The sequence below is a fragment of the Zootermopsis nevadensis genome, unplaced genomic scaffold, assembly GCF_977971745.1.
Source record: "Zootermopsis nevadensis isolate Lab colony 2312 unplaced genomic scaffold, Znev_1.0 Znev_ptg000008l, whole genome shotgun sequence".
Lineage (NCBI taxonomy): Eukaryota > Metazoa > Arthropoda > Insecta > Blattodea > Termopsidae > Zootermopsis > Zootermopsis nevadensis.
This window is the reverse complement of record NW_028259140.1, coordinates 9295061-9308394: the sequence shown is the minus strand read 5'-3', so window position 1 is coordinate 9308394 and position 13334 is coordinate 9295061. Positions and strand designations below refer to the sequence as shown.

General features: G+C 37.1%; 1 protein-coding gene across 9 annotated transcripts in view; it reads left to right on the top strand.

The window, feature by feature from the left end:
* The window catches only part of LOC110832898 (1-phosphatidylinositol 4,5-bisphosphate phosphodiesterase epsilon-1), a 468153-nt gene that overhangs the window by 425245 nt on the left and 29574 nt on the right, over nucleotides 1-13334 (top strand). For all 9 annotated transcript variants that reach the window (XM_087345017.1, XM_087345016.1, XM_087345015.1 and 6 more), the window contains 5 exons: nucleotides 1214-1363; nucleotides 5892-5990; nucleotides 6155-6341; nucleotides 10756-11078; nucleotides 12478-12623. In XM_087345017.1, the coding sequence (XP_087201143.1) occupies nucleotides 1214-1363; nucleotides 5892-5990; nucleotides 6155-6341; nucleotides 10756-11078; nucleotides 12478-12623 (905 nt within the window). The remainder of the gene's footprint in view (nucleotides 1-1213; nucleotides 1364-5891; nucleotides 5991-6154; nucleotides 6342-10755; nucleotides 11079-12477; nucleotides 12624-13334) is intronic.

The window sequence follows — 13334 nt, the reverse complement described above, 5'->3', positions numbered from 1 at the left end:
GAGAGACGCTCGATTCAAGTAGCGGCTAGTTCACTGTCCGTGCTATGATTTATCGTGGTTTTCTCGAAGTTCTCCAGTCTAGTACCGTGACATCCATCTCCTTTAATTAAACCATGGTCCATTTTCATCATTACTGTTTATCCGCATGCAGTCGCCGCATTTCATCCGGAGATAAATAACCCCATGAAATTACACTTTCCTGAAATTTTTGGGCTTAAGACTTCTTTACCCTTCCACCGGCGATGTAATCTGAGCTATTATCTGCGTCTCAAATAAAAAATAAATACATGTATTAATTTATAAACATAGATAAGAATTAAAGTAATACGTAAATAAACATTAAAACAATAAATAAGCAAATAAATAGGCATCAAATAAATAAGTACATAAATATGTAAATAAATAATAAATAAGTAAATATAATTAAATGAACACTAAATAAATACGTAAATTATTAAATAAACAAATAACTAAACACTGAATGTGTAAATAAATAAATAAGTAGAAAAATAAATGAAGAATGAGGCCAGACCGGGGCACAGCATTGCGGTCTACACCACAGCTGGCTCGCTTTACCTACAGGTAGGAAGAGAATTTAAATCAATAACAAACAAATAGTTCTGCTTTAACGGCCTGATGACGCTAATATTGTGGGGCAAAGCACCTGTTGGCTCAGGAGCGGGAGACTCCATCAATTTTCTTTAATACCACGCCCCTGTCTTCATCTTTGTGGACTGCTTTATTTCATCCTGGGTTTAGTTTAAGTATACTTTTTTTTCAAATCGTCGAATGATTATGAATGATTAATAGGAAAGTATGTGGAAGTAAGTCATATTGGTTTATTTAAAGAACTGTCATAGCATTTAAGTGAAGAAACCCGAAGAACCGTCCGAATACTCTGTCGATGGATCGCCAGAGACTGTATATAATTCCAGAGCTCCATGTAACAACTGCGTCTCGACGCCCGGAGGATTGCTTTTGTTTGCATTCGTTGCTGTTGATGTTCTGTGTGCGATATGTATACGATTTCTAAAAAAAAAAAGCCAGCCTGCCACTGGACCTTATCCTGTATCAGTTAATTTTAACCTGTACTGTCCTATTTCAGGTCTATTTTAATATTATCATTTTGTCTACGTCTGGATCTTCCGCATACATTTCAGAATTGTCTTGCTCTGGTCTTGTCTGAACCAGGCTGCTTTCTTGTGCCCTCTAGGAGCAGAAACGTAAACTTTTCCATACTTCAGTCTACGACTCCGAGGTGCAGTTGAAGAAGCTGTATATCCAGACTTGCAAGAGACTTCCTGCTCACGGTTGTAAGGTCTATCAAGTCAAAGAACTCCTCCGTGGGAAGACGAAGAAGAAGGTAAGAATGCAGATCCTAGTTTGGTGGGTATACAGTATATTAATTTTATGGAAAAGATACTTTCCTGAGAAGCAAGAAGCTTCCTAGGTGAGATTTCAGAGTCTCGCGGTGGCGAATTCTGAAGAGTGTCTCCTGGGATGTTACGTCGTGTAGCCTTGTACATATTGACCAATGTTTCTGAGGTCCTTTCTGCCTCCATTATCAAGGTGATGAAAACTCGTTGTAACAAGCTTGCATAAGACAGTAATCTAATAGTTTCCAGCTATTCATGGACCTAAAAAATTATTACAGTGTTAACAGGATCCCGTCACTGGACTTTGATGAATCCAGTTTACATCCTCCAACTTAATTCCATCCATTTTAATATTGTTTTAGTTCCGAAATCAAGTTCCGTTAAGTAAATAAATTTAGAAGCCCCGTCTCTCACATTTTCGCCTGTTTTTAGTCACTGAATATTTCTTTCGCAGATTTGCATAATTTTAGTTTTTAATGTGTAATAGTTCATGTCATGTCATATTTCGTGTTATCAGGGCTACAACAGTAAAGATGGTTGTCTGGGTTATTGCGCCTTGTACTCTGGTGGAGGATTATGGACGTTTTAAAGGCGCTTGCTGCCTCCATCATCAGAGCTACTTGCCATGATGATGGAGGCAGTAAGAACCTTTGAAACGTCGATGAACTTCTACCAGACTACACGGTGTAAGATCCCTAAAGGCAGTCATTTCTTATCATATTTACATGGAATTACTTTTATTAATTGATCGTATGCCTATAGTAATTATAATTGCTTTGTTACGCGCCAGTTGATGTGAGCTTATTTTGCCATTTTTCATTTTTTTGTTTGGTTTATGTACAGAGCCTGTATTAATTAGAGCAGAAACAAATCACATTGTCTTATAGCATTATTAGCTTTGATTGATTTTTAAATTTGTCGTGATTGATTATTAATGTAATTTATTTTTATTTTTATATAGAATTTCTATTGTCTTAATTAAATTTGTTCGCAGTATTTCTTCTCTGAAAATGTGAAAACGTATCAACACATTTAATAAACTGAAAAGAAAAAAAAATTAATACTCAAAGGTGCTTGGCGAACTTTGTGATGCTGGAGTGGTATATCAGTGACTGGTTGGAATGGCGGTAATTTTATTTTTGTGGACGGTTCGCACTGAAAACGCTTCATTAAACAGTTTAAGAAGCGTCCGCATAGTGCAGATGGTCGATATTTGCGTGCGTCAACTTTTAAGATAACAAAAGAGCCAATAGAGTACATAGACGTACAAGCCGGACAGACAATAAATAGCATATGTTGACAGAAATTATCCCAAGGCCCAGCTGAGGTTTTAACTGCTTTTAAATAACAAATCGGTTTTACCACAAGATATCTAAGGTACTTACATAAATGAAAGACTTCTGACATGATTTTATATGCCGTATATCATTGTACTTTTAGTAATGAGGCTTCGAGAGAGCTGTAGCCAAGCTCTCCTTGCGAGTGTAAGCCGCGGCTATCTGGCTAACAACGTCTGGCTGGCTTGAGCTGCCTTAGGGTTCATTTAAGATTGTCGGTTTTGGAATACCACTGAATCACAAAAGTAAGGCAGATTTTTTGTGTTAGCCTGTATAAGTCGGTTAACGTGGTTAATATTAACGTTCTGGTTCTGGGCGAAAGAAATATCACTTTTCGAGCATAAAGCATTTAGTTGTCTTTTGCTTTTGTAAAAAAAAGTACATTGGACGCGAGCCATCATGGTGCCATGACACATCAAAGTTTTCAGATCCTGAAGTGTGTAAACTTTATAAGCGCGCGAAGTGTATTTAAATATCTGACTAATTTGCTTTTCTAACTCGATGTTATTTAATCGACTTATCCATTTCACTTACCGAGAAGTCTGTCACATAATTCCAGTGCTTCGGAATGCTGCTATGATTTTTCGAATGAACCATGTTTACAAGCTTTCTGCCTGACGTTCAGTGTTCTATTTTATTTAGTTGTTTCTGTACAGTATCAAATCGATGATGATGTTAAGCCACAGAATGGTGTGGCTTATGCGTGTTTAAACAGATAATATGCGGATGTTTTCACTCCCAATTAAACGTTAATTTACGGTATAAATGTGGGAGTCATTTATCTAGACATTGCCGCTCTAGTGAGATTAGTTGTGTTTTGAAACGTCCGTGTGCGCCACTCTTTATATGCCCCAGTGACTTTAAAATTAAGTACACGAAGTTTAACTGGAATTGGACTTCCATTTGTAACTTCGTTTCGATATGACAGGGTATGGGGTTGTGAACGTTTATGTAGAATATTAATAAATCCAGTGTCAAGTGTTTAGTTACATTAAAGCCAAGCTATTTCCATTAGAAAATATATAATTCTATAAAATTAAATAAAAATATTAATCAGTGGCGGTTGTCTAGGTTGTAGCGACGTGTAGTCTGGTAGAAGATTATCAACGTTTCGTCCTGATGATGGAAGCAGCAAGGACTTCTGAAACGTGGTAAACTTTTACCAGAAGCTACAACCCAGAAGACAGCCATTTTCATACTCACCGCCGTGAGAACTTCAAATTCTACCATCTTAAAGGTTGTTTGTTCTGTAATATGTGAATATGCATTTGCTTCCCAATATTTCCATGGAAGAGAACCCATCTTGAGAAGATGATAGTGGTATCTTTCGTCAAAACCTCCTTGCCTTTTACGTATCTGTAAGGTTCATTGCCGTATTCTGAAGAGTTCACCACAGGTCGTTACCCTAAGCCATATGAATCCAATCTATACGCTTTTTCTTGAAGGTAAATTTTAATAATATCCCCTTGCGTCTACATGTCACAGTACTGTATCGTGATGAATCACTTTAAAACACCCAACACTTCCATTGTTTGAGAAAAATGTCAATAATTACTGAACACTTATTTTCCATACTTTCTTGTGTTCGTTTCTCTGAGTTAAAATCCACTTTATTACGTACAGACTTAGCGCAGAAAATAGTCTTTGTACCTTGTGAATCAAGCGAGAGGGTCTAAAGAAAAGAATGTAATCGCTTTGAAGTTCTGGTGGAGGGTTCTGACTTTGAACGTATTAGCGAGATTCTCTGTCTCCTTCACTTTGTTGCTTTATCATGACGTATTTTAGCAACAGGAGTCAAATACGTTATGACACAGATTCATCGGAAAATCTCCTGATATTGGCTGTTTTTGTTGAAATTATTCTTGGTCTTCCTCAGTTACGTCAAACGAATATGAATAGCTACAAACCTCTAGTTATGCAACGAATAATTCTCCAATTTTATTCAACGCTACCAGATGTTAGAACTTGTTACTGCACCGTCAGATAGCCATCTTGTCAGAGTGACATATCGAGCAACAGAGCAATAACCAACCTGTTGAGCTACTGTCAGAACTAACACCTAACCAATCAACTAACCGATATCCATTACTGTTACGATGGGGTGAGACTGTCTGTGCAAATTGGCCTTTTGTCCACCCCCAAATAATATAATATGGAAACAAATTCCCATACCTCACAAAGAACGAATTAAACAACCTGGTTAGCTGATTATCATCTCAACCGATCTAATTACCGACCAAAAAACTGTTTATCTTCCACGTATAATCAAACAACTAGCTGTTTATCACCCAACAAACTAACCTAACCAACGATCAAATCTTTCTTGTAGTCACTCAACCATCCATCTTTTACTAGAATAAGAAATAGTCGTTTTGTGGGTTGTTTCACCTCTGAAACGTCGGTAAACTTCTACCAGACTACACGGTGGAACAACCCAGACGTCAGCCCATCATATTCATCGCTGTCAGAACCAGAAATCTGAATTATCCAACTAGTGTTTATTATAGAGACAACGATGAACGTCTTAACATCCCGAAAGAGTACAAGTTTGTGCCCGATATTTTAAACATATTTTTTGTTTAGGATCACATATGTTTCATTCTCATGAATAATCTCTCTGATAAGAGTTTTGTTAACACTATCAAAACATCACTGCGATGAAAACAAAAATGGCACACAGAACACAAGAACTACACTGCATCTGTCACTCTTTGTCCATATTAACTTCCCAAGCTCGTTCACTGATGTGGAAAATAAAACCAAAATTTATCCCTGTTCATTTACAATATTTTATTTAATATCCTTGTGGTTTATAATATAATATTCTGTACACCATTATACAAGTCTGTAAAATAGAATCTTTATTGACACGTACAGTTATTCAGTCGTATATTAAATTGTGTGTGGTAACCGACTTAGCTCTGTACTGTAACGTCCTCGAATGTGGTCAGTAATTTTAAATAAATAATTATCAGGTGATACTTGGGGTTCTTCCGGCGACGAGTAAGAAGATTGCTGCTTTCTGGGATGTAGCACTCCTTTCGTCATCAGTGTCATGGATGCAATAAGTCTCTGTGAAATGTCGGTCAATACACGGTTCTGCATCCCAGAGGACTGTCACCTTCAAATGATCATCATCTGGGTTACTGCATTTATTACTTTGTGTTTTGTTTTACAGGCTGCCAGGTTACTAGGATTGGGGCCAGAGAAAATTGTCCTTCTAGATAATAAGACCAAGATCTTAGCAAAATCTCAAAATACAGCTGATCTCGTTCAGGTAAGAATGTCGTAATTAATTTAATACTATCTTTGACTCTTGTTATACGTGAGTTGCGTTCCTGCGAATCGCCGCGTATATCCGGAATACTTGAGTGGGTTTTAAATGCGTACAACGAGAGTTACCTCTAGTTTACAGGCGAAATCTGTTTGTCTGTCCTGTAGTGGCGTACTTGCGGAGGCCGTTCCCATGACAGATTGCAACTGGAGTTCAGGGCTACGCGCTGGTCGCTGGTTGTGCCCACTGTGGCCGCAATGCGCGAGGTGGGTTTGGCCCTATGGGAGATCCTCCAGGAGCTCGACTCCCACTTTCTGGAGGAGCACGCCCTCCTTCGACGATTCGGCCAACAAGGTAAGATACTTCTCCAAAGCAGTTGGAAATGAAATTCGTTTTGCTAACTTAAATAATCTAGTAGCCAAGATACATTCGTCCTACCCAGTTTCTTCCTAACAGACTACAAAAAGATCGCCTTGGGGAGACAACCCCATGAAACCAAATGAAATCAAGCCAAACCAAGCTAAGCTAAACCACACCCAAATGGAAAGAAACGCACTGAAATAAAAACTACTCTGCAGCTAGGTGTGGTGGAGGAACCTATATTTTACATTTTAAACTATATTTATGTGTCCATCACTTTATGGATATGAAGGGACGTAATTTGACCTTGTAGCGTGGAGTGCTCAACCTGTCTTGTCAGAACGTAAACATCACGCGTCGTGGAGTGACGAGAATGGTTCATACATTGAACGTCCATCTCTCTCACATTTATGAAGAAAATTCAGTCTTCTTCTTTCGTCCTACAGGAAAAGAAGCTGGCTTTCACACGACGTATAATATGGCCCTTAAAAATCGATTTCTTTCTGTTGTTTGTCGCCTTGAATTATCGATTAATTGATTTGTGTCATCTGAGTGCAGGCTTTCTTTCGTGCCTCTCTCTATCGAACGAGTGTGAAGCAAAATGAATTCGGTTTCGTTGTTAGTGTAGATTGTATTAGGAACTTTCAAATGGTATGTGACACGTCCTTGATGACACATTTATTTCTCTTTTTTTCGCCTCTACTATTACGTAGTGCAACAATGGCGGCAAGCAGCTAAGGTTTTAGGGTTAGAGAGGAAGTAGATAAGTTGTGGATGTTTTTTTAGGTTATGAACATCCGAACCCTAGTTATTAATGATGTTAATAAATTGATATATTTTAGCATCGTCATTAAAATGTGTGTGCTATGCTTTATATCAATTTGTAAGCAGTAATCTAAGCTTGAATGTAATATGATTTATTTCTGTGGAAGTTACATGCATATTGTTTGCACATTATTGCATAAGCTTTTTAACTTGCTGTAGAAATTGATCAAGATTAGTGTTTTAGGACAGCGTTTTTCAAATTTTCCAGTTTACAGCCCGGATTGCAGAAGCTTTATCACGCATGCTTTGAGACTGACATATGTTATACCTTTAGTATTATCTTACAGTGTTTTTTTATATAATACTAGTAAAATTTGATAATTTGTCTTAATTTTCTTTGAAGACAGTGACATATATTTAATATTTGTGCCTTATATATATAAATATATATATATATATATAAAGCTGACATTATTATTAATTTTTATGATCTATTAATCAATATATAATGTATTGTCGTCTGCCGCGTATATATTAAGGCCGGCAGTTTTTTCAGAATAAAAAAATACATATTTGGTACATTGTAAATATCTGGTTGCTACTTATTGTTTGAAAAACGCTGTTGAGGCTGTCACTGCTCTGGATCACGTAGTCAAAGAAACTGGCGAGTGTCTGTGGCCCCACCTCCTGTACTTTTTTCCTGTTACCCAAGTAGGGATAGAAGGATACATGCACCTTATCCTCAGTTGGAAGTATTTAAAGTAGACTAATAAATATATGAGTGCTTTTCTGAAGGCGGAGAATGGTTCATTGTGATGTTTCACTAGCATTGATGCCAACATTCTTATTACGAGGGGCGTATACAAATGATTTAGACAGCTGAATTATGTGATCCTTGATGGCGGTGGCTCCCAGGTTACATTTCGGCCCATTCTACATATTCTCCCTGGAGGTCGATTCACCGTTGCCATCTCTCTGGCAATTTCCGTATTTCCTCACGAAACCATTGTTTGGGGGTGTCTCGTACCCACTCCCTGACAGCATCATGCAAGGCGTCACTATCAGGGAATCGGTGTGATTGCTGTGAATGCGCAATGAACCACAAATATTGCATGGGTCAGGTTTGCATATGGTCACGAAATTAACATCATTTAGACTCCATCTGAAATTTTAGTTTTTAATGTAAGTGCTCCATAAACAGAGAAGATATTCTGAAAGATTTTGCAAAATTTGTGAGATTTAAGGTTCTCACGGCAGGAAGTGACCGTGACAGCGACTGACAAGTTGTAAGAGGATTTATGTCTTCTGGGTTGTTGCGCTGTGTAGTCTGGTCGATGTTTACAAACGTTTCAGAGGTCATACTGCCTCCGTCATCAGGGCGATGAAACATCGACCAGACTACACAGCGCAACAACCCAGAAGACAGAAATCTTCATACTCAACCTCAAATCTTACAAGTTGCAAGAAGATGGTTGACTTCTGGGTTGTTCCTGAATGTAGTTTGGCAGAAGTTTATTGATGTTTCAGAGTAAACTCATCGCCAGTGTCTCTGAAATGTCAGTAAACTTCTAGCAGTGTAAAAACCGAGAAGACAGCCATCTTTCTGCAACTTGTCATTCATTGTTTTGTGGCATTTTTTAGACTCAAATCTGAAATGTTTTCTTTTCCTAAATGCTGTTGGCTATTGGTAGAAATGCATGTGGTTCCTGAACAAATGCTTCGAGCTGATGTACAGCGATTTAACCGCATGTCCTTCCCCCTCTTGTGTATTTTGGAAGATCATTTCTGGTGCTGGTAGATGGAGGCTCACAGAACTGTGATGCACTACATCAGTGGTTCTCAAACTGGTACACATACCCCTTAGAATTATACACGTTAGCAAGGGGTGCATTCAGAATTTTTATTTATACCAGTAATTAAGTAATATTTGCTAAGGTTGACAGGTGTAGGTCTGTCAGAACGCGTAATATTCCCATACACTTGGGGTCTGATGTATAGACTTGTGAGAAGAAATAATCGTCTAGGATTATTACTGTAATCGTCCCCGTTTATGATGATTGTTATGGTCACCCAACACCGTGATATCTGACCTGTTCTTCTGAAAAATTATTACCAGGGTCAGATCTGTAAATTAGTACTTGTATGCCAGTTTATGTTTAATATTTCGTCATATAATTCGCATATTGAGCATGTTTGCTTCTCGTAATTATTTAATGTATCAAAAAGGGAAACCAACTTTATTGGAGTTCTGTATTCAGTATTTTGACACGCGTTCTCTGCACCTTTGCATCCTGAATGCTCGTAGCTGAGACAGAAAACTAAATGGTAGTAAATTAAATACAGGCTAACTACGCAAGCATTTCCATAAATAACGCCCATGTAAGCAGAGAAGTAGATTTGCATATTATGCAAACAAAAGTGTGTTTTTAACATAAGCTAAGGTTTAATCATTAACTCTTACCTACTTTTCTTCTTATTTATGATAGAAACTGAAGAATTTCAATTCATTTCATATCTTTCCATTATGATCGCTGTTTTTATTTTTAATGCTTGGAAATTAAAGTTCTCTTTGTCCTTAGAAGTTTTCTAATAATTACCCCTCCATGTTTAACACTGTGCTAAGCAACTGTATTAATAGACGTAAATACACCTCAATGTTGAGGCATATATTTATTTTTATATATTTATTTTAATTATTCTCATTCCTTTGTGACTAAGCACTTTAAATACTTTTTTTTTAAGTTTTTATAAATTTATAATCGTGATTGTTTGGTTCGTAATGCTGTGTAGTCTTATAGATGTTTGCCACTGTAATGAGATGTAGGTGTTCACTTCCTCCAAAACATCGGCAATCAGTCACATAACATCACAACCCAGAAGATCAAAATCCAATTTTTTTTCTGTCGTGTAAACCTCAAATTTCACACTTGATATAATTAACCTCAGCCTTAATTTTGATAACGATAAAAGTGCACTGTATGAGATAGACTTCTTTGGGTTTTTTTTATTTTATGATGACAAGTATTCCTAAAGAACATTTTGGGTATCATGCAACATTTAAAAAGTGAATCTCTATAATGCCTTCAGTCTTCACGCAACAACTTATGAATAAATAACTGTACGCTTATATGTATGGTCAAATAGCCTGAAACATGTCGTAAAAAAAATAACAACATGAAATACCACATGTAAGTTTATAGAATTTATTCTCGCGTTGTTATGTGACGACTGAGGACAGTATGAGATTTAATTGATCCACAACTTGACACTGGAATATAATTTAAAAAGTTATTCATCCAGAAGTTGACTGATATAAGATATCTGAAATCTCACATATTGTTGAATATTTTAGAATTAATCATTAGTATCAATTTTTTAAATGTTATGGTCATAGACCACACTCAGAACCTAAACTAGAAACATTCTTGTAAACCACAGAATGTCGTGATTACTTTTCACAAATCAAGTAAACAAGTAAAGTAATTCTAACAGTAATATTTCTGATTCCCCTGGTAAATATTAAATAAAATACTTAATAATAATTATCAAGAAGGAATAAAACATTTTTAAAGGGGTATGTGACCCAAAGAACCACTGCTTTATGTATGGAGGTGGTTGCGATGCCATGCCCGCGGTGTTCCAGAGCTGGTGAAGCGGTCACTGCTGACCCTGCAGGTGGCGCACTCAGAAGAGCTTGAGGCGTTGCAGAAGCTGCTTCACTTCCCAGAGGAGGTGGCGTTGCGGCTGGCCGACACAGAGTATCACCTGTTCTACCAGGTCCCGCCTATAGATTACTTACGTCAAGTAACACTAGACCTCGGTGGTGGTACCGGTGATGTTCCCACTTCTGCGTCGGGACCTGGTCCATCCGACCATCCACACCAACCAGCCGCAGAGAGCGCCACCTCTACCTCCGCATCGGCCGCAAGGCCTTCAGTCCGCAGCCTCATCAAACGCTTCAATGAGGTAAAATATTTTATATATCACATATTGTAGTGCCTGATATAATCTTGGTGCATTGAGGAAACATTGTCTTAAATTACTAATTCTAATGATCAGATTTCTTCTTCTAAAACTTATTGACGATGGTGAAGAGTCAATTGAATAAAAATTTCCTTGGATATTATCCATCGTCTAGTAAATATAAAACGTAACGTTTTTTACGTTTTATATTTACTAGACGATGGATAATATCCAAGGAAATTTTTATTCAATTGACTCTTCACCATCGTCAAGAAGTTTTAGATTTGATATACATAACAGGTATGGACCTGATGTACTTTTTAAATTCAGGAAGTTTGTCCTGAAGACGGAGATAGAGTCCCATCTCCGAAACGTCGTTTTATGTTTTATATTTACTAGATGATGGATAATATCCAAGGAAATTTTTATTCAATATATTTCTTCTTCTTTTCAGTTTCTTGACCTTAACTTTGGTCTTCCGGTGCCTAATATTTTCTTCCATTTTAGAAGTTAAAATTCCCAACCTCTTACGGTACCCAGAAATTTACCTTTGTGTTCACAAAAACCTGCCATTAGCCTCGTCCTGAAGCAGATAAATATGGCCCGCACCCTTATACCCTATTTCCTTTAGTTCCATCTTAATATTGTCCTCCCATGTTGTCTTAAAGCACTCCACTTCTTATTAAGATCGAGAACTACAGCTAGGTAATACTGTTGTGATGAAAGGAAATTCTGGACTCGTCTACTAGTTATGCCTTATTAATTATTTTAGGGTGATGGGGAATTAAATACTGATGAGGTATTCAGGCCTGAGACAAGTGAAGTAAAAATGAAATTGAGGTATAAAGAACCTGAAAAATGAAGAACTACATGGTTTGTACTTTTTACACAGTATTATTAGGATGAGTAGATAAAAAAATGATGTGTTAGGTGGAACATGTAGCATGCATACAAAATTTTGGCTGAGAAGAATTAAGTGAAAATGGCATAGTAGATATAAGTATACATTAAAGCATAATTTTATTCCTTTCAGGCAATTTGCTCTCTGGGAATAAGTATCTTGCCATGAAAGCACAAAGCTAATGACTAACCTGTCTAGTGCCATGGTTAAGATTGGAAAGATATTTGCTTCCACATCCATTATATTCATTCATGGCATGGTGACTACAGCGGCCCATCCACGTACGAGTCCGGCTCGGCTCGGGTTCCATCGAGCCAAACTCGTTTGTGGGTGGGGTGTCACGAGCCGAGTCTGCTATCTACATGTGGTGAAATATATCCAAGCTCGCCGAGTCAGACTCGTACATGGATGGGCCGCTTAAGTATGCTAACAAGTTTGTTTGGAAATTGAAAAATTTAGGAATAATGAAAACTCACGTGAGGTTTCATGTCGTCATTGCAGGTGAGCTCGTGGGTGACACACCTCATCATCACACAGCCCACACATGATGACCGCAAGGCTGTCCTGTCCTGTATCCTTCGAGTGGCACTAACATGTTGGAACATTGGAAACTTTAACGGTGCCATGGAGATTGTTGCCGGACTAAAGTGAGTAACAAGATGTGTAATAATGTATCCCTGCTACTATTTCAATGTAGTGTTAAGTTCTTAGACTCTTAGTCTTTCTCCCTTTTGTATACTAGTACTTTGGTTTTCTTTACATAGTGTATCTGCTGAGAATAAAGCATTTATAAAACTTGAACTGTAAATGACACCATTGCAACATTATGTAATACCCCAGTTATTGGGTTCCTATTTATAGGTAGGAATTAATTTATTTTGAAGAAGTAAACACTGTGAAAGGGGTGTCAAATTGAAAACAAGAAATTATTTCTTTAAAAGTGTGAAATCTCTTGCTATGGATAATTATTTTTATGTCTACTTTGTTTTGTTTATATTCACTGTTGTAGATTAGGCTGTAGGTGCTTCAGTGCTGCTAAATGTTTTACGATTGAAACTACTGATAAATATAAGCGTGGAAATTACAGTATTGTATTATGCTTATTTTAGTGGTATCCCCATGCGAATGCTTATACATAAATAATGTATTGAATTAATAAAATTTGTAAGTATAAAAGATCTGTTTAATCATATATACGTTTTAGATTCTTAATCTATATGTAATTTATGAACATAGTAGAGGTTTCATCATCTTAGTATATAAATCAGTTTGTAACAGATGGAAAACAAACAATTAAAGCTGGAGCTGAAAATTGAGAAATAAATAAATTGTTGAACACTTCCTGTGTCATCAGTAAA